The sequence below is a fragment of the Lampetra fluviatilis genome, chromosome 4 (assembly GCF_964198595.1).
Source record: "Lampetra fluviatilis chromosome 4, kcLamFluv1.1, whole genome shotgun sequence".
Lineage (NCBI taxonomy): Eukaryota > Metazoa > Chordata > Hyperoartia > Petromyzontiformes > Petromyzontidae > Lampetra > Lampetra fluviatilis.
This window is the reverse complement of record NC_136278.1, coordinates 23369535-23391598: the sequence shown is the minus strand read 5'-3', so window position 1 is coordinate 23391598 and position 22064 is coordinate 23369535. Positions and strand designations below refer to the sequence as shown.

The following is a 22064-nucleotide window of genomic DNA, read 5'->3' as shown; positions in this document are numbered from 1 at the left end:
AAGTTGAAGAAGGAGGCTTTCTGAGCAATGCTTGTTAAAAGGTCTCCCGACTCAATTGAGAGGCACCGGCTTTTCAAGAGGGTCGAAGCGGTAGCAGTTGCTAAAGTGAAAACCCAGGCATGGAAGAAGTTTGGAGAGGCCATAGAGAGGGAGTACCGGGCAGCCTTAAATATGTTCTGGGTGGTCGACGGGACGTGAACCTAGGCTGTTCTCAGTGAGGGTGACATAAAATTTAACTCAAATAAGGAAATAGTCGAGAGGTAGAAGGAACACTTCGATGACCTCCTCAACCTGATGGACATGACCTCTTCTCAGGAGGCAGCCCTGGAAACAGCTGGGGGGGTCGGATCCATCACGGCTGCTGAAGTTGCTGTGGCGGTCGAGGGCCTTCGTAGCGGCAAAGCTGTTGGGGTGGACAAGAATTGCCCAGAGGTGTTGAAAGTGCTGGACAGTGTAGGAGTGCCGTGGTTAACATGCCTCTTCAATGTTGCATGGAAGGGCGGAGAAGTACCTCTGGATTGGCAAACTGGGGTCATGGTCCCCTTTATTAAGAGAGTGTGCTCCAACTACAGAGAGATCACACTCCTCAGCATCTCAGGTAAAGCTTATGCCAGAGTGCTGGAGAGGAGGCTGCGCCCGGTGGTCAAGCCTCAGGTTAACTAGGAACAATGCGGATTCTGCCAGGGTTGTGGAATAATGGACCAGCTCTTTTCCATCTCACAGATATTTGAGAGGTCATGTGAGTATGCTTCTCCAGTTTACCTCTGCTTTGTAGACTTGGAGAAAGCATATGACCATGTTCACCTGAATGTCTTGTGGGAAGTGCTGCAGGAGTATGATGTACCGATGCCGCTTGTGTGTGCTATCTGGTCCCTCTATTCCCAGAGTGAGAGCTGTGTCCGTATTTTTGGTGTTAAATCAAAGTCGTTCACTTAGGGTGTTGAACTCTACCAAAGGTGGTTCGTTTGTGATTTGTATAGACAGGATATCAAGGAACAGCTGAGGTATGGAAAGTATCCAGTTGGGAGCATGGAGGTGGCATCGCTAATTTTTGCACATGACATTTTCCTCTTTGCCTCATCAATCTGTGATCTCCAGCGTGCACTTGAATGGTTTGAAGTCGAGTGTGAAGCGGCTGGGATGAAGATCAGCACCTCCAAATCTGAGGTCATGGTTCACTCCCGGGAGATGGTGGAGTATGCTCTCCAGGTGAGGGGGGAACAGCTGCCCTTAGTGGAGGAGTTTAAGTACCTGGGGCCTCTTTCACGAGTGATGGTAAGTGGGAGCAGGAGATCGGCGCATGGATCGGTGCGGCATCCACAGTGATGCGAGCGCTGTACCGTTCCGTAGTAGTGAAGCGGGAGCTGAGTTCTCGAACAAAGCTCTCAGTTTACAGGTCAATCTACATCCACACCCTCACCTATGGTCATGAGCTTTGGGTAATGACCAAAAGGATGAGATTGCAGGTACAAGGGGGTGAAATGAGGTTTCTCTGCAGGGTTGCCAGGCTCACTCTCAGTGATCGGGTGAGGAGCTCAGTAATCCGGGAAACCCTCAGAGTCGAGCCGCTGCTCTTTCGGATTGAGAGGAGCCAGCTAAGGTGGTTTGGGCACCTGGTAAAGATGGCTCCCGGTAGACTGCCCCTGGAACTTTACCGGGCACATCCCACTGGGCGAAGACCCTGGAGCCGGCCTAGGACACGATGGTGGGACTATACTCTTTGGTTCTTTCTGTAAAGTCACGTAGGTAGAAAAAAAGATATATATCACTATGTTTCTCAGGTGGTCTGGGAATGCCTGGGAATTCCCCAGGAAGAGCTAGAGTCCGTCACCAGGGAAAGGGAGGTCTGGACCACGCTACTCAATATGCTGCCGTTCACCAAGACAAGCGGATTGAGAAACGAATCAACGTAAAAATTTATGTTAAAAAAACATTTCTTATAACGTCACTGCACCGCACCTCTAATAAGCACGATTGGCTACGTATGGTGCGAAATAAGGTCAACATGAATCAGAACCAGAAGAATTAGAATGTTGAATTATACTCGAGGAATCCAATGAGCTATACAGCTCTTTCTCACAGAGGCCCATACACTGGCATCATGGCAGCGTCCATTGTCATGGGCTGGGCGTAGCCATCGTAGATCTGATCCCTTTGGTTGCATCATGCGTGCTGCTGCAAGCATCCAATGGAAGCGTTCAAGAAGCCCTGGAGTTACTTCTTACGAAGTATTAAACCACCTTTGTAAGTAGTAATCGTTTCAATTTTAAGTACAATTATTTGTTTTAAACTCCTCATTAAGTCATTTTTGTAATGCTAAATAGTATTATTATTAAGTATTACATTTAAAATTATTTTATAAATCCAGGGATAAAATAATGAAATTAAATACTTGTTTTTTTTCTTCAGTCACACGCCCCCTCCCCTTATAACATGCAGGAAACCATGTTTGCGCGTTCTGCGATGGACGCCTGCACTAAATATTTTTTTACAAAAGTTCAAGCTCAGTTGTGCAGGTTTCTTAAATCCCTTAGACGCTGTCTACCGAGCAGTATTGATGGGTTAGTCGACTATCAGATTGTTTATGTTTGGGTGAACTGTGAGTGCTTCCACCTCTTCTAAGAATTCTGGGCAGCATGGAAGAGTAGGCCAAATATCCTCAATGGGAGCTATCTAGAGTTACTTTAATGAAGGTCCTTTAACCAGCATGGGCATTGGCAAGTAATTGCAGGGCTGAAAATGAATAAATGCCCTTTCATTTTACTTGCATACTCACATTAATGTAGAGTGGCATTGGGAAAATTGACCAATATACAATAAATTAAATGGTACACAAAAAAACGAAATACATTCCTTGTGTGTATTCATTATAAAAAAAATAAGAAAGCTGAAGATGCAATAAAGAATAAAAATGGAAGGTAGCATGAAGTTGCTCTCCCAAGTAATGGCAATGCAGTTTTAATGGAAAATTGTGTATATCAATTTAATTATCAGCAACGCTGGCCTATCTTTATGTTAAAGACGCACAATGGAGTTCATTGAACCATTGAAGTGTGGCTGACAGTCAATTTGGATATGACAGTCAATTTCACATTCATACACCTGGGTCTTTTGCTGTAAGAAAAAAAACGTATACATTGGTTTGCACCACGGATCGTAATGACTGCTTAGGAAAAATAAAACAGGTAAATAATGAAGCGGTTTCCAAGAACAAAGCATTTTCTGCAAAATATAGTGCAGATGCTGAAATTGCATTAACCAGGACAATAGAAACGTAAAAAAAGATTGAATCGCATCAGGAATAAAATGAAGCCGTTTTTGAACAAGCTTGGTTTAGTATTGTGGTACTTGGTACATTGCGGTAAATGTATTATTCTATACCGCACCACCTTCTGAAAACGCTTATGCAAAGCACCCCGTGATTAAAGGTGGAGATTTTAAAGGCCATTAGGGAAATATTACGTGTGGTACAAACATTTCAGAGACAATTATACTCGGCCAGAATCCAAAGTGGAATTATGCACAATACTCATGTGAGACTTGAGAGAATAATTGTTTTTGAGGAAACTTTTTTTTATAAAAAATATCCAAAATTGCTTTCGTGAACAACAATAAACTTTACATATATTAAATAAAAGTACAGTATCCAACAGCGTTTGCATTTTTTAAATAATCCTGCTGACTATGCTTGGTAGAGGTAAGGCATGTAACCATTAATACACTCTAATAGACAATTGAGCTTTGATTTTCATGCTAAAACAGTACTCCAAATATATGATATACACAAAAACACACAAAAATGGGTGGAAGAGATTGGTTTATATATCAAATTAAGTTTATATTGTATGCAACTGTAATTACGAGATGCAAATGCATTGCATATAATGCAAACAGTTTAATATGAATAGTTTTAAAAGTAAAAACCGAATCAAATTTCAATCTTACATTTTTTACATTACAGACTGTGTTGATAATTCCATGATAATGTCAATATTTAGCATGGTTCAGAGTGATGACGGTAAGGTCTGATCTTGTCTGCTAGAATTTTTAACTGTGAACAAATGATAATGGATTTTGCAGACACGATGTTCTTATGTTTTATTATGCACATGTTGCTTATCATTATCAAGTTCGTTATTTTCAAAGCACTCCAACCTGCTCTTATCTGCCTCTTATATTGATCATTTTGATCTTTGCCTGCAAGAACTGCCCAAGGCACATATACCCAGCCCTATTATGTATTTTGCACCTGTGTCTCCAACAAATTCTGTTATTTCATGAACAAGATGACTTGTTATTTGTTTCTTTCGGTTAAGTCACGTCTAAAGATAAAATAATAAATTAAATAATAGAATACGACGTTTCGATTGCAACACAAGCAATCATCATCAGGTATAATGAAATAGCGACATAAAATCTAACCACAAAACTATAGACAGACATATTAGCAGACAGATATCACCCAGATACATAGCGAGAGCAACACAGGTAACAGAGAGGGGTGATCGTCTCTGTGTGGTGGCCTTAAATAGACAGAGGGGGGGGCGGAGGCAGAGAGAGGGAGGAGGGTTAGAGAAAAAATTAGCATATCAATGAGTGGTCAACAGACGTGGTGCTGCGAATGCGATGGCACGGCAAGCAAGCCTGAAAATCAGGAGAAGGACACACTAAAATTAAATAACCTAGTAAAATATCGAAATGTAATGTAATACAACACAGAGGGTCGGTCAACACACAATTAACGCATAGCCTGGTTGATTACGTATTTCAAAGATTGCTAAGTTAGAATTTAAGTGTGAACATTCTCAAGAGGACACAGGCAGAGAAAACAAGTCGCCAGAGAGAGAGAAAAAAGATAAGTTTAAAACTTCCCCGTAGAGACGATCACCCCTCTCTGTTACCTGTGTTGCTCCCGCTATGTATCTTGGTGATATCTGTCTGCTAATATGTCTGTCCATAGTTTTCTGGTTAGATTTTATGTCGCTATTTCATTATACCTGATGATGATTGCTTGTGTTGCAATCGAAACGTCGTATTCTATTATTTAATTTAATTTATTATTTTATCTTTAGACGTGACTTAACCGAAAGAAACAAATAATAATTCCTGCAGTCACGAAAGTTCTAAAATTAAGATTGAACCACTTCTACGGGGAAGTTTTAAGCTTATCTTTTTTCTCTCTCTCTGGCGACTTGTTTTCTCTGCCTGTGTCCTCTCTTTAGATTGTTCACACTTAAATTCTAACTTAGCAATCTTTGAAATACGTAATCAACCAGGCTATGCGTTAATTGTGTGTTGACCGACCCTCTGTGTTGTATTACATTACATTTCGATATTTTACTAGGTTATTCAATTTTAGTGTGTCCTTCTCCTGATTTTCAGGCTTGCTTGCCGTGCCATCGCATTCGCAGCACCACGTCTGTTGACCACTCATTGATATGCTAATTTTTTCTCTAACCCTCCTCCCTCTCTCTGCCTCCGCCCCCCCCTCTGTCTATTTAAGGCCACCACACAGAGACGATCACCCCTCTCTGTTACCTGTGTTGCTCTCGCTATGTATCTGGGTGATATCTGTCTGCTAATATGTCTGTCTATAGTTTTCTGGTTAGATTTTATGTCGCTATTTCATTATACCTGATGATGATTGCTTGTGTTGCAATCGAAACGTCGTATTCTATTATTTAATTTAATTTATTATTTTATCTTTAGACGTGACTTAACCGAAAGAAACAAATAATAATTCCTGCAGTCACGAAAGTTCTAAAATTAAGATTGAACCACTTCTACGGGGAAGTTTTAAGCTTATCTTTTTTCTCTCTCTCTGGCGACTTGTTTTCTCTGCCTGTGTCCTCTCTTTAGATTGTTCACACTTAAATTCTAACTTAGCAATCTTTGAAATACGTAATCAACCAGGCTATGCGTTAATTGTGTGTTGACCGACCCTCTGTGTTGTATTACATTACATTTCGATATTTTACTAGGTTATTTAATTTTAGTGTGTCCTTCTCCTGATTTTCAGGCTTGCTTGCCGTGCCATCGCATTCGCAGCACCACGTCTGTTGACCACTCATTGATATGCTAATTTTTTCTCTAACCCTCCTCCCTCTCTCTGCCTCCGCCCCCCCCTCTGTCTATTTAAGGCCACCACACAGAGACGATCACCCCTCTCTGTTACCTGTGTTGCTCTCGCTATGTATCTGGGTGATATCTGTCTGCTAATATGTCTGTCTATAGTTTTCTGGTTAGATTTTATGTCGCTATTTCATTATACCTGATGATGATTGCTTGTGTTGCAATCGAAACGTCGTATTCTATTATTTAATTTATTATTTTATCTTTAGACGTGACTTAACCGAAAGAAACAAATAATAATTCCTGCAGTCACGAAAGTTCTAAAATTAAGATTGAACCACTTCTACGGGGAAGTTTTAAGCTTATCTTTTTTCTCTCTCTCTGGCGACTTGTTTTCTCTGCCTGTGTCCTCTCTTTAGATTGTTCACACTTAAATTCTAACTTTAGCAATCTTTGAAATACGTAATCAACCAGGCTATGCGTTAATTGTGTGTTGACCGACCCTCTGTGTTGTATTACATTACATTTCGATATTTTACTAGGTTATTTAATTTTAGTGTGTCCTTCTCCTGATTTTCAGGCTTGCTTGCCGTGCCATCGCATTCGCAGCACCACGTCTGTTGACCACTCATTGATATGCTAATTTTTTCTCTAACCCTCCTCCCTCTCTCTGCCTCCGCCCCCCCCCTCTGTCTATTTAAGGCCACCACACAGAGACGATCACCCCTCTCTGTTACCTGTGTTGCTCTCGCTATGTATCTGGGTGATATCTGTCTGCTAATATGTCTGTCTATAGTTTTCTGGTTAGATTTTATGTCGCTATTTCATTATACCTGATGATGATTGCTTGTGTTGCAATCGAAACGTCGTATTCTATTATTTAATTTAATTTATTATTTTATCTTTAGACGTGACTTAACCGAAAGAAACAAATAATAATTCCTGCAGTCACGAAAGTTCTAAAATTAAGATTGAACCACTTCTACGGGGAAGTTTTAAGCTTATCTTTTTTCTCTCTCTCTGGCGACTTGTTTTCTCTGCCTGTGTCCTCTCTTTAGATTGTTCACACTTAAATTCTAACTTAGCAATCTTTGAAATACGTAATCAACCAGGCTATGCGTTAATTGTGTGTTGACCGACCCTCTGTGTTGTATTACATTACATTTCGATATTTTACTAGGTTATTTAATTTTAGTGTGTCCTTCTCCTGATTTTCAGGCTTGCTTGCCGTGCCATCGCATTCGCAGCACCACGTCTGTTGACCACTCATTGATATGCTAATTTTTTCTCTAACCCTCCTCCCTCTCTCTGCCTCCGCCCCCCCCTCTGTCTATTTAAGGCCACCACACAGAGACGATCACCCCTCTCTGTTACCTGTGTTGCTCTCGCTATGTATCTGGGTGATATCTGTCTGCTAATATGTCTGTCTATAGTTTTCTGGTTAGATTTTATGTCGCTATTTCATTATACCTGATGATGATTGCTTGTGTTGCAATCGAAACGTCGTATTCTATTATTTAATTTAATTTATTATTTTATCTTTAGACGTGACTTAACCGAAAGAAACAAATAATAATTCCTGCAGTCACGAAAGTTCTAAAATTAAGATGACTTGTGTTTTGCTCACACTTTGCGGCTGTCTTGATTAAGTTTTTCAATCATTCTCTATAATCTATACCCATAGGCTGTCATAAAAAACTACATTCTATAAATATTGAGATAGTTAATATTTTATCTAATTTTTTTGCATTTTCTTCTCAATGCTATCACTCTGAACAATTGTGGTGAAAGCATATCTCCTTATCTAAGTCTCCTTTTAATATGTAAACATCTCAGTATTTTACAAGCTATTATATTTTTGCAAATGGATTTTAATGTTTCTAAATATATTTTTTATTTCAGACTTGATTTGTGAGAGATTGTATGACTGCATCGATTTCCAATTAATCAAATGCATCTTTTTATAATCTGCAAAGGCTAGGCATAATATGAAATAAACCATTCCCAAACTCAGTGTGATCATGTGGTTGGTTGGCCTTTAAATGTTCTATTATTTTGTTCTCAATGTAAGCAATTATAAATAAGTGAGAAGAGGCAAATGGGTCTGTAATTATTCAAGTCAGTTTTAGCTCCCTTTAAAAATATTATAATTAAGGCATCTTTCCATCGTTAAAGTATTGCAATTCTCTGTAAACAATGAGTAAATAGATGTCGTTGTTGTATCTTTTTTTATTCAGGAGATTAAATAAATCCATTGAGATACATGCAACATTGTCTATTTTGCAAGGGTGACCAATGCAAAGTTAGATTGCGAAACCATGAGGGATGGTGATTGCATTGGGGCCCTTCATCCAGCAGTGAATAAATCATGGATTATATCATGTAATAATTAACATACTTGTATCAAATATAACAAATATTTGGTCCCAGTATGTACGAGAACAATGCACCTCAGCACAGTTCCTGCATTGTATATCTCAGCTTAATTGCACAGCAAGCTTCAGAAACGTTCAGTATTCTTCATTTTTTATCAATCAATGTTTTGTATTAACCATCTTAATATACAAGTAGTATATTTTCCCAACAGACTCAGTTTTGATTAAATTAATTTAAATAAACGGAAGGTGACCTCTGTCCTTGGGCTTTATTGAATTTGCTTCCTGCAGAATGACCTCTGTGACCTACACATAATCACACCTCCCACCACATCCCTCTTTACCGCAGCAAAGCCAGGAAATAAGTTGTTCTGTCCCCAAAGGCATTCGGTGCTGTGCACTATTAAACTCTCCTCCACCCATCCACCACAGAGAAAAGGATGGGAACACAGGGAAGTCTGACCGATGAGTTGAACTAAAATAAGTGGCTCTTTGGATGACAGGGCGTGTAAAAGAAAACAGGGCATGGTCAAGCTCTCTCGAGGGAGCATGTGTCTGCACCGTGTGATAGCCCATTGCGCTGATTTGCTGTTGAAAAATGAACTTCAGCACCTCAGAATCTATAACTGATTGAAGGGAATTAGCAGATAAAAAGGAAAGTATGTGCTTTAAAACTATATGCAAGTTAAATAAGATAAACATAAAAGGGGACCAAAAATATGGATAGTGGAGGAATCTTTTTAAAGTGTTCACAGATTGTTAAAATGTGATGCAATTAACTTGCATATGTTCTCTGATCCATGTGCCCCTCTTTATTCCTAGCATTCGCTTCATCTTGCTTCTTCGTGTACTTTTACAGTTGTTTAATGCTCTTTGTGCACCAATTGAAAATATTCAGGCATATTGCTATCTCATTTTTAACGATACATTTTTATATTATAAATGCACTCCATACTGCCCTTGCTCATCTCTTAATTTTATATATATTATTTTATCTCAGTCTGACTTCAATAGTTGCCCCATATATGCATAATCAGTTGTGTCCCTCCAACAATTAGCTCCTTTTGTTCAGCAAACTTGTGCGTCTCTTTTGCTCTGCTCAAAATCATTTTTAGCCCCACTTTTGCAGTCTTCTTTGTTAGGTTCATAAATAATTGTTATTTTATGATGTCAGCGATTCTGAGGTGGTTAACACTTTCACAATTAAACTTTATATCTGTATTTCTTCAATAATTGTTTTGGTAGGAACTATTTTCACGTCATTGCCTAGGTCAGAGTGTATCTCCTTGCTGGACTCCGCTACCAATTTGTATTTCGATACTTCTTTGGACAATCTCACTGAACCTGTTTCATCTTTTCTTTGGCCAAACCTCTTGGTGAAATGATGGCCAGAAAAGCTACATAAATCTTATCTTACATCTGTTATGTCTTACTGTTATTAAGTGTTTCACAATACACATGTTATTTTCTTTGCATATTTTCTTTTTTCATGCCTGGAACGAGTTTTGCTCTTGACTCAAACCATGCATGGGTCTATGTTTCCTTGCCCTACCCACCATTCCCTCTGATAAGCATTCATATGCGGTTTAAATATATGTAAAGCATCTTCAGATACAAATGTATGTAGATGTTACGTAAATTTTTATTGTTGTGGTTGTTGTTGACACAGTAGATTCAAGACAATTGCCGCTGTGTGAAAGATTAATGCGTTAAATGGCAATGTTGGCCAAAGATAATATATAGTAGACACAATAACGCTGCATTCCACGCAAAAATCAAGGCTGGCTGTGTTGTATGTGTAAGTGTAAAATATTGTACAATCTGATACAATAAAATCGTTAAAGACTAAAAAATGAAGGTCACATTCGCCAAAGAATACTGGATGCCATCGAAGCAATACACATATGCTATGTTTGCAACTTTTAATGGAGCTAATCTTTATGCTGATAATTCAATGAAAATTAACAAAGACACCTGCAGCTAGTTAAACCTAAATGCCTTTTGTGATATGTCATATACCTAAGGTTAATAACAATCATGTTGGTGATTTTACTAATGCTTGTTGATCCATATAATTAAACTACGTGACATTCTATTTGTATTGCATTGAGTAGAAATCACATTTTTAAAACACCTGGCTTTCATGCATAATGCATCACCATCGTCAGCTGCCAGGACCTATCCACTGCTTCCCCATATCGCTGCCATTCATCGTGGTCTCACAAATTCGACAGGCCATCGAGCTCCGGCGCATGAGTTTGACATCGTTGCTCAATATCCATGGTTGCCATGCTCTCGGTGCCGAATCTCCCTCCTTCGACTGCTGTTCCATCACCGGTCTCCCCCATCAGCCACCTAGCAACGTGCTGTGCCCAAGCCGACTCACTTTTTTGTTTACCGGTCAATTTGATGTTACTTTTTATCATTATTAATTTCTGAGCGTCAAGCTCAGTGAAGTGCAATTAAAACTTATATAATGTGTATGTTATATTTAAAGAATGTGGTTAAATGTTTCGTGTTGCTTTTCTCTATGATTCAGGTAAGTGATGAAGAAATCGCCACATTTTTCTGTATATTGCAGTGTGATTAATTAATTATATTTTATGCAAAACACAATAATGACATGAAATGGGGTCAAGACGCAGTGGGGCTCAGACCTGTCGACATTATTTTATTCAAGTTTATGCCAAACGCCTTGCCTATAATTGAATTCCTCCCATCTTATACTCATCACTTCCTAAAGCCGTTGCCAGTAACATTTCAGGCGCATTTTAACTTGACGTCCAATTAAACACCCAAAATAAAACCGTCACATATTGCTTACTTGCTATGAAATAGACGGAAAATTGTTTCTGCCCACCTTTGCACTTGGGCATGTTGTCACTCCAAGATGCAAAAATCTCGTTCACGCGCTGGCAGATGATGCTGCTGGAACCTTGAAGTACGTAACCTTCATTGCAAGAGAATCTAACGGTAGCTCCCAACCTGAAAGATCAGCACAGTGCAATTATGAATTAATTAGGTTCAGCCTTTGGCCGATAATAATCATTCAGCACGACAAAGCTAAGTAGGTTGGCTTGCCCTTGGCATTTTTTTTATTGCATCATTAAGCATGGCACCGCCGTGGGATTATAAGTCTCGGCATCAGCATTAAAATTGTAATGAAATCATGATAATAAATGGTGATTGTATAAATAATGATGATGCGTATAATGATAACCATGACAATTATCAGAATAATTTTCAAAGCTGTCGTCAATATATCATTTAGCATAATTGAGGATTAATGATAATCGTGCTTCTCAGAGTGCAACAACACCATTTGCTCTGGGCCTTTCACTTCTTAATGATGCATTAACTTACTAAAGAGGAACAGGTGTTAGAACTGGGTCATGCAATCATCAGAATTTGCTAATCTGAAATTGTGAGCTCTTAATCATAGCTGCGATAGGGAAAGAATGGCTCGTGTTTGACACTTGATTGAGTTGGGCTTTGTGGGGGATAAAAGTAGGACGTGATGAACATAGCATTTATTCATATCTGGAAATGTTTCCATCCTGCCCCGTCGTGAGAGAATTGCACTCAATTCTGTGCAAATTCGGCTCAATTCAATCATACAGAATGTGTGGAGGGCTGTGTTGCCATTGGGTGCTGTAATTATGCCACAGCTCATTTAATTTAGCGAATTTTGCCCACAAAGTGGGCACGATTAAGAAGGAGCACGGGGGAATGCTAAAGAAAGTTGATATAGATTGGGTGTGGTGACATGAGATGTTCTGCCACATGCATGATATGTTCTGCCAGATTTTCTGCCACAAAGTGGTGGATGTTCCACCACAAAAAAAGTCTAACCCTCCTGGAAAATAATTCACTTTGATGGAGTAAGGATTGCAAGAATCAGTCTCTATCAATTAATTGATGCACCACTACATGCCTAAGATGTGTGCACACAAGTGCACACACTTATATATATAAAAAAAAGATTTCCCGTCAAAAATAAAGATTCCCGTATATCCTTAAGAGACTATCAGGGCAAGTGCCATTAGCGAGCACCCATGAAGGCCGGCACGGCGCATGAGGGGGTGGGTAGCCAGCACCACGCCCGGCCGACTTTGGTTCCCCAGTAGCGATTATGTTACACACTGCACCAAGTACTCATTTGAAACTGAGTCGACCTAGGGGAGGCCCAGGATCGGTTCAGATAATGATCACTGATGTTGGCCATGAGCGGGAATCGAACTCGGGTATGTAGCGCAGTACGATAACCGCTGCACCACCGCTCCCCACCACAACAGCAACTGCCATTCGTCACTAAGTGGCGGTGACGTCACCACGACGCTTGTGCCAGGCTATGTGCACGTTGAGGACACTTGAAGTATCGAACGCCCGCTGGCAGCAGGTCACGGGGAAGACCCAGGTGCCACGGGTCGACTAACTGAGAAGACTGGCTGATGCACCATCTGTGCCCCCCTACTGTGCCAACTTGCTGTGCTTTAGACTTCCTGTGCTACACTCGTTGTTGTGAGCATCACTCCTCCGCCCTCCATTGTTGTTGGAGGGCTTCTGCCTCCAACTGCCCAGTAGCATCCTTCACGAGCCTCCTCCACAGAGGCCGATCTTGACACCTCTGGTACCAGTCATCAGCAAGTCCACTCAGCTCCACATCCTCCTGTACCACATCACTCCATATTTTCTCTAGCCCGTGCTGCGCCCGTTTAGCCCCCTCGATCCGGCCGAACAAAAGCTGTTTAGGCATGCGGTGGCTGGGCATGCGGGCTACAAGACCCAGCCAATGCAGCTTTGCCTGCCGGAGGAGCTCACCGATGAGTCTTTGTCTAGATATTTAAAAGATTTGTGAGCTCCTCACACCACAATTAAGCCTGTTTAAACCCAGGATAGGTCGTAGGCAGGCCAGCCTAACAGATTCTAACTGGCGTTGATGTTCCATTAAGGGGGTCCACGTTTTGCAAGCATAGAGAAGGGATGAAATGATTGTGGCCAAGAAGACCTGAAGCTTCATGCAGAGCAACAGACCAGGTACCTTCAACACAGCGTTACGCAACCGATGAAAAGAAAATGCCGCTCGACTAATTCGGAGTGAGACCTCTGCTGTTAAACTGGAGCCAGTCATGAGCACATTGCCCAGATATGGGAAACTCTCCACTCTCTCCACAACTGCCCTATCACCAATTGGGAGTTGTGAGGGTGGAGTGTCCAATGGTACAAAATACCCAGAAAGGTGCTTAGTTTTGGTGGGGCTGATGGTAAGGCACCACCTATTAGTGGCAAGCTCCAGGTTCAGCAACAGTACCTCCAACTCCTCCTCTGAGTGAGCAGCAATTACCAGATCATAGGCATACATAACATGGTTGTCCAATAGGGAGCCATCCCGATACCGCACCCGGGCATCCCATCCTATCTGGTACATTATATCTATATCCGATGGAAATTCCTCCAGTACAGCCATCGAAGGCTTCACGAACTACGTGGTCGAAATAGATATTAAATTATGTGGGAGCCAGAAGACATCCCTTTCGACCCCAAGGTGAACAGGGAATGGCTCCGAATCCCAGCCACAGAGTTTTACCCGGGCCCGCTCACCATCAGGAACATCCTTAATGATCGTAAGCAGAGGGTCAGGGACTCCAAAAGCACGAAGAGCCCAGGCCTACTCATAGTATCATAGGCCTTGACCAGATCAATAAAGTAGAGATGTAGGTCTTGTTGGAATTCCCTACAACTCTGCTGTACAAGACGGACAGAAAATATGGCATCTGTGCAGGACCACCCTTTCCGGAAACTGCATCGGGGCTCCGCAAGCCTCTCCTCAGTATGCCTGGCAAGGCAATGTTGAATAATGCTTGCCCATGACTTTTCCTGGCAGACTGAGGAGTGAGATGCCCCTGTAAGAAGGGGGACCACCAGGGCATCCTTCTAATCCTGCAGAACCCGTCCAGTGTTCCAAACTGTTGTTATGATGTCATGTAGGGCAGTTTGTGCACAAATGCCACCCTCCCTCAGCATTTTGCTTGGGAGATAATCTCTGCTCGGTGCCTTTCCTGGTCTCATACTCTGGATCCCCTTCAGTACTTTCTCAACAGATGGCACCTCAGCCAGCCACTCACAGGGGGTCATTTCTTCATCCATTATTTGAGGCACCGCAGACTCAGCAGGTACATCCCCACTCTGTCCCACGATGTTTTCCAGGCTGAGGGATTTCCCCTCCCCAGGACCTCACAGAAATGATAAGAAAATCTGTAAACCTGTTCCTGGGGGTCGAAGATTGGATCACCACTCTTTCCCCTAATGATGGTAATAGGTGTGGCTCTGCAGGTTACTTTTTTGATGGAGTTAAAGAGATATTTGTATTGAGGAAAACTCCATCTCCTCAGCAACCTGCGACCACCATCTTTGCAGCGCCTCACAGCTATCCGAACCTCCGAGCAAAGGCTGCAGTAAGCCTCCTCATTCTCTGACGTGGGATGCTGTAGACAATGAGAGTGGGCTTGTCGCTTTTTTTCAGCCAGCCTGAATACCTCCTCTGTCAGCCAGGGTCTCTGGGGAGGTCTGGACCGTGTACCCAATGCAGCCATTGCAGTTGCATGAGCCACAGTCCTAAACCTTGCCCATTTCCCCTCGACATCAGGAGGAGTGGGTGACGATGGCAACCCCAGCCGCAAGCGATGATTCAATTCTCGCTTGAAACTTTCATCAGCTAGCTGAGATCATGCCAATATGGGTTTTAATGGGGTCCTGGGTGTACACCCACCACTGGAGTGGAAGAATGGCAGGCGCATCTTACAGATGACAAGTCGATGGTCAGTGGTCAGATCAGCTCCACGGTAGGTCCTGGTGTCAAGGACATGGGCCCGCATCTGCTGTCCCATCACTATATAGTCCAGCAAATGTTCTTGCTTGTACCCAGCATGCATCCATGATGTTGTGTGGATGTGCCGATGCCGGAACAGCGTGTTGGTAATTACAAACCCATGGGCTGCACAAAAATCTAGCAGCCTCCTACCATTGTTATTGAGCTGATCAGGCCTATTCCTTCCAATCACTCCAGACCAAGTGCCAGCATCATGATCAATTCGGGCATTGGAGTCGCCCAACAAGTAGACTCTATCCCGAGGGGCCACTTTAGCTCGCACCTGTAGCAGGAGGTCATAGAAGTCATCTGACTCATCCCTCCACGGATGTTCGTCTTCGATGGGGGCATAAGTAACCACGACCACCGCTCCTCGCCTTTGGTTGAAGGCGAGCCTAAAGTAGCCTGGGGCTTACAGCTTCCCAAACCTCACTGCCACACTCCGATGCCCCCTTCATCCTTTTGTTTGGCAGTCTCCTGCCCCGAGTAGAGGACTGTCCACTCCTCATGGTGGTAGGAGCCAGAGCCGGTCCACTGGACCTCCTGAATACCACAGAGATCCAGGCGGTACCAGTCCAGCTCCCGACAGAGGAGTGGCAGCCTCTTCTCCACAGTGAGCATTCGAACATTCCACGTGGCCACCCGCAGTGGTTTTTTGTTGTTTCTGGAGGAGCCCCGAGGGTAAGGATTCAGTCTCCTGGCTCCGCCAAATGGGGTTTGGCCAGCAGACGTTATAGATGCCTGTACCCCCGGGGTCTCTGGCACAAGCTTAATTAAAGTTTTAAATCGTGGTTAAGTTGTAATTAATTGAAGGTGGAGGGGTTACCAGTCCCTCGCACCCATCCAGAGCCCCTGTCCAGAGCCCCCATTTGGCCGCTGTGGTGGTTACAAACGCCATGAGGGGAATGGCCAATCTAAATTGGCCCTCCCCCCATGACACTGCTCACCACAGCATTGCCGTCCGGCACCAACAAGGAGGTAGGGGGTTGTTTTGCCCTGAACCCATCACATACACATATATACAAAGACAAAGATCCCCCGTATAGCCTTAGCATACTGTAGGGGCAAGTGCTATTAGCGAGCACCTATGAAGGCCAGAACGGTACACGAGGGGGTGGGTGGCCAGCACCACGCCCGACCGCCTTTGTCTCCCTAGTGGCAATGTTTACACACCGCACCAGGTACTCATTTGAGGCTGAGTCGACTGGTTCAGATAATCGTCACTGGTGTTGGCCGTGAGCGGGAATCGAACCCGGGTCGCCAGGTTCATAGCGCAGCGCGCTTTAACTGCTACACTACCGCTTCCCACATATATACACACACATGTGTACACACATGCACAAGAATATGCAGATGCATAAGGGGTGCTGTTAGTGAGCAATCATGGTGATAGTGACAGCATTGTCACTGTCACCATCATCACCATCCAAGGCACAGAAAGCTGCAAAATGAGCAGTTTTGCTTTGTTATAAGTCGATATAAGTCGATTTTATTTTATTTTTATTTTATAATGTTATATTTTTATTATTTTATTATATCCCTTCTACGTGACTTTACCGAAAGAACCAAGAATATTAAGTCGATAGTGGTTATCTTACGGAGATGGTAGTCCTCACCATAGGAATGTTGAATTTTCACAACTCATTCAGAGCTGTTAATGGATATGATTTCCAGGGATGCACAACCCTCTCCTATGCTGGATGGATACATTCTGAGTAGCTTCGCGAAGCACATTAGTGCACACAAACATGTACAGGAAACTTTTACAGTACAAAGTTGCATATCAAAATTGCTGGGGACCAAGATATTGGCAGATATGTGAACAGGTCAGATTTGCAAGCATCGATAGAAAATGAGTTACACCATGCATAAATATTGCACTGGGAGTGAGTTTTAATTACTGGTCACGGTGGATATGTGACGGTCGGATATGCGATGTTGTCCCGTAAGTACATGCGTTCATGTGTTCGCCAAACAGATCAAGGTTTGACCAGTAATTGTTTTACCGTGGTCGAGAAATGTGCTGCGTGGTCACCTCGCCTTGCCTCTCTACCTTGCCCATTCTGATGTAGAGTGATGGCAATTTAGACAGCTTGTGAATAGCAACAATTCCTTTGGCGGAAATATTTCTGCTGGGGAAACTATCTGCCGCGACGAAACCCGAATACATGGCCCTGGTCGGTGAAACCGGGTGAACCTACACCAATGTGCCTCGAAAGCAAATGAGTGAGGTGACTGTGGAGCATTGGCCAAGCTAACCTGAAGTCGGCACCGACCCTTCTGCCGTCTTGTGGCTCCCCAGGATCAGGGCAGGTGCTTGACGCGTGAGTGCTGCTCCTGTTTTTGCCTGCTGCAACGCACACCGCCGCACATGCACACACGTGGCATGGAATTCAACAAGAGGGGAAACATATGCATGTGTATACAAAAGATGTAAGACATTAAGATTCCGCCAGCGCTATTTACCTGCGCTGTGAAGAAGGGTCATTGCCCTAAATATTGCCGATTCATTATATATTGTTTTTGTATGTATGTGTGTATGTTGAACGTCTTTTGCACCATACATAGCCAACCGTGCTAATCAGAGGTGCAGGGAAGGACAATAAACTAAACATGAAAAGTAAAAATACATTAGTTTTTTTACTTAGATTTAAAAGTGCATCGCTCCAGCAGCTTCTGTTGGCGAGTGTTGTTTTTGTCACGTAGGCTTTCGCGACCAATATAATTCATAATACAGTTTTTGTGGTTAGATTGTGTAAGAATAAATGTGTCGTATATTGTGGATTTACTCTCCAACACACCGGTGGACTGAAGTAGTAACTAATTGGCGTGTTGTTTACGTGACGAACCTTACTGGCTGTGTCGGGTGGTGGAGGGTTACAACATATTTATACTTACGCGATCCAACCCAAAAAAACTGTATTATTTATGTTTTTTTTTGTATGTAGTTATCAGATTGAGTGGTACAGTGCTGATTTGGGAAATGGTGACATTAACCTCACTTCGAGGTCAAAGTGACCAGTGTGTATTCCAGTACTGTTTTCTAAAAAGTCCACAGTGGTTGTCCTATGGAGAGCCTCGATCCCACCATATGATAGCTGCCTTGTTTCCTATTGGCCCAGGGCTGTCAAAAAGAGATGAGTATTCCCCCCAAACTTGATTTAAGGGGAAACTGCTTTGACCTTTGACTAACGTGGTTGTACAATATTGCTCATTGGAAGCCCCAGCTCTGTGCTTTAATCGTATAATATTACATTACAATTAAAATTACGAGCGCAAGTGTGCGTGCTCTTTCAATATCTCATTCTCAAACGTGATTACAGGTCCTCGCGTATAATTTGAGTGTTTTAAATAACTATTTATTTAAAACGCACGCCACTTTTACCAACATTATTGTCATTGGTTAACTACGCTTGTTTTTAACTGCATTAAATAATCATTACAAGCCAGCAGTTAATTGGTCAAATCCCGAAGCACTTATGCAGAATGCATTCATTTGCAAAGACACTCAAGAATAGATTTCGATTTAGAAAGCACTAAATGAAAGTGTGCTTTTCTCATCAAAGACAATGCAAGTGCAGGAGATATGCATCAAAGAAAAATCTAATCAAACGCATGCATGATAGCCACGTTTGCATATTGCTCTCGTAAACCTGGACCTGTGGAGCTCAATAAGCTTCAGACCTTCCAATAATTGTGTTTGCATTAGGTACATCTACAAAGGGTACATGAGTATTGAACGCTGCCTCCAGCTTCCTTTCATCAGCTGTATATTAATTGCTAAATATGCGATTGTAATTAATTCTTCCTTCAAAATCAAATCTCTCATTTAGATCCAGCATATTAAATACTCCAGCAATAAATTCGGAGTGCATTGTGAATTACAATACTCATTACACGTTAGACACACAGTGGAAATATTCACAAGGATGAGTTTGACAAACAGCAGAAAAAATATTGCATGGAAATGTATACTGAGAAATCATCATGCAGTGGTATTCATGATGTTGCATACACCTTCACAACTAATTATATGTAATATAAGCAAATAACTATACTGTTTTGCATTAAACAATTATTATTATTATTATTCTCATTGTGGTTTTAATCGAATTGTCAAATAACACTTTGGTGGAGTGGTAACCAATTGGGTCAATGATCTATCCACTGGGCCAATTGGCATTGGGTTCACGATAACGTTTGTTGGGATAGATCACGTACATGTACTGTTTATGTGTCGTACACCCACCTCTACCCGACACATACAATTAGTAAGCCTTGTCCCGTGAACAAAAAGTGCTGATTAGTTTCTACTTCAGCACACCGGTGTGTTGGAGAGAGACCCACAACATTTACGATTTAAGTATGACGTTTATCTGGTGATTACATTGGGTTGACTATTTTATTTCTATTAAAATTAACTGTAAAAAAAGGGTTAATTAAAAAAAATGGTGAAATATTTATGCAATTTCTTTAAAAATTTGGAAATTGTGATTCAGTGGAAAAGTGTAACTTTCACAAGGAAATGATTACAAAATTACGAACAGATGAATGACAATACAATAAGCTCTGTTCCAACTAAAAGTGGCAATGCTTCTCAAAGAGCATACATGAGGATAATGAAACACGACAGATAGAGACGAATGTGTCATCTTCCAAAGGAAATTATATATTTTTAATATGTAGTCCAATACGCTGATGATTAGTACCTAGAAACAATAATGAATGCAGTAATAAAAGAAAGACAAAGATCTCCGTATAGCAAGACTATTGGGCCAATTGCTGTTAACGAGCACCAAAGAAGGCCAGAACGGTACACGAAGGGGTGGGTGGTCAGCACCACGCCCGACGGCCTTTTGTCTCCCCAATGGCGACGTTTACACACCGCACCAGGTACTTATTTGAGACTGAGTCGACCTAGGGGAGGCCCAGGATTGGTTCAGATAATCGTCACCGGTGTTGGCCATGAGCGGGAACCGAACACGGGTGGCCTGGTTTGTAGCACAACCCCGCTGACCACCACACTCCCGAGAAAATCTGATTGTGATATATTTGGCTATATAATATTTATAAAAGTACACCACACTGAAGCCATATTTCCACTGCGATTGTGTGACAGATGATTGAATTGTTCCTTGCTGTACAAGCTAATTACACATCATGCAAACTGACTTGATCTTCTTCCATAACAATCCACCAATGCCAAATTGGCATGTCAAATTTGACAAACCAAAAAAATATAATATTTTCATGGAAATCTTAAGCTGTGTTACAAGAGTCAACAAACAATGCTCTTGGTATACTGCATGCAACAACATATTACAAATTGTGATCAAATAAATTGCATCTTCGTATGCAAATTTATTTTTATCTGGTCATGGAAATTGTTTTCTTCTTTGCGTGATGCAATGATTACATCCCTTTACATGATAGTGCTGGTACATACAATACATGACGATACAATTTGGATTCATATAGCGGCTCAATACAACAGCATCTCAATATTCTGGACAGAACAGTGGGATTTGTTCATCACAAGGGGCAGGAATGCATATATAATGTATATATATATTAGTCAGTCATAAGCTGAGGAGAAGAGGTAGGTATTGGGCTTAGAATTGAACAGAGTCATCAACAGCATGGATGAACATGGGTGCAGCATAGGAAGAGTTACCTCCGATAGGGCAGTAATTAACTGGGAGCTTCAACAGATTACCAAATTGGCATATATTGTCCTCTACATAGCAATCATTGCCCACAACTGGGAAAGTTTAGCAGGATCTTCGTGAAAAAAAGTTACATGGGACTCATCTCAATTTCCTGGGTAAATGAGCATCATACTTCATACTACTGGAGTGACATCGCGGATGTCACTGTGTGGTGCCGGCCCTAGAGGGGCACGGCGTGCAATGTACTCACATCGCGGACATCACATATGTAGTGACATCGTGAATGTCACTGAGTAATGCCGGCTCTAGCGAGGCACGGCATGCGATGCATTGTCATCGCGGATACCCCGTAGGTGGGTGCAGTACCAACCCTAGAGGGGGCTCGGTGAGCGCTGGGATAGCGCTCAGTGGCACCACGCGTGGTGTGCAGTGCTGACTCCTACAGGAGGGAGAATGTCAGCCATGGGATGAGGTTACCCTAGGCCATGGCACTCTGGTTGACCCTTGAAGGCACATGACCAGTAAGATCTACACAGGGGCCCTGGGTGGGGGCTAGAGGGTGATCACATGTCAGGGTGAGATCCTACGGGAAGGGTCGAGAAACGACAAGAGGTTTTTCGAAGGTGGTCATGGCCAAGGGCGGGGCCAGCCATGACCCGGGAGAATATAAATTGGGTTCCACAGGAACCGGGGCTCAGCGTTGCTGTTGTCATCTGAAGAGCAAGAAGAAGTCATCCATCATGTGGATGAGGACCCAAGTCAGGGTCCTGGCCGTTGTAGATACTCCCAGTAACTAGCGTAGTTAACCTGGTGGTCCACCACCATAGGTTATCTGGTAAAGGGGCAGTAACCCCTTTATGTTAATGTGTTGGTGTTAATAAATATGTGTTGCCTCTAAGAAGTACGTCTGCGACTCAGTTGAATCCACTACAACTGGTGTCAGAAGTGGCCAAACGCTATTTTACTCAGCTAGCTGTAGACTATGTCTACGCGCTGCAGACTACATAGCGGGACGTCGGACGATGAAGACGAAGATCTCATCCCGCAAACCGTCCCGGAAAAGGGAGGTGAAGCGTTGCC

At 42.4% G+C, this 22064-nt stretch overlaps 1 protein-coding gene across 2 annotated transcripts in view; it reads right to left on the bottom strand.

Moving 5' to 3' along the window:
* The window catches only part of LOC144931684 (CUB and sushi domain-containing protein 3-like), a 454944-nt gene that overhangs the window by 193779 nt on the left and 239101 nt on the right, over positions 1 to 22064 (bottom strand). For both annotated transcript variants that reach the window (XM_078855833.1, XM_078855834.1), the window contains 2 exons: positions 17575 to 17665; positions 11308 to 11432 (listed from right to left, as the gene is read on the bottom strand). In XM_078855833.1, the coding sequence (XP_078711959.1) occupies positions 11308 to 11432; positions 17575 to 17665 (216 nt within the window). The remainder of the gene's footprint in view (positions 1 to 11307; positions 11433 to 17574; positions 17666 to 22064) is intronic.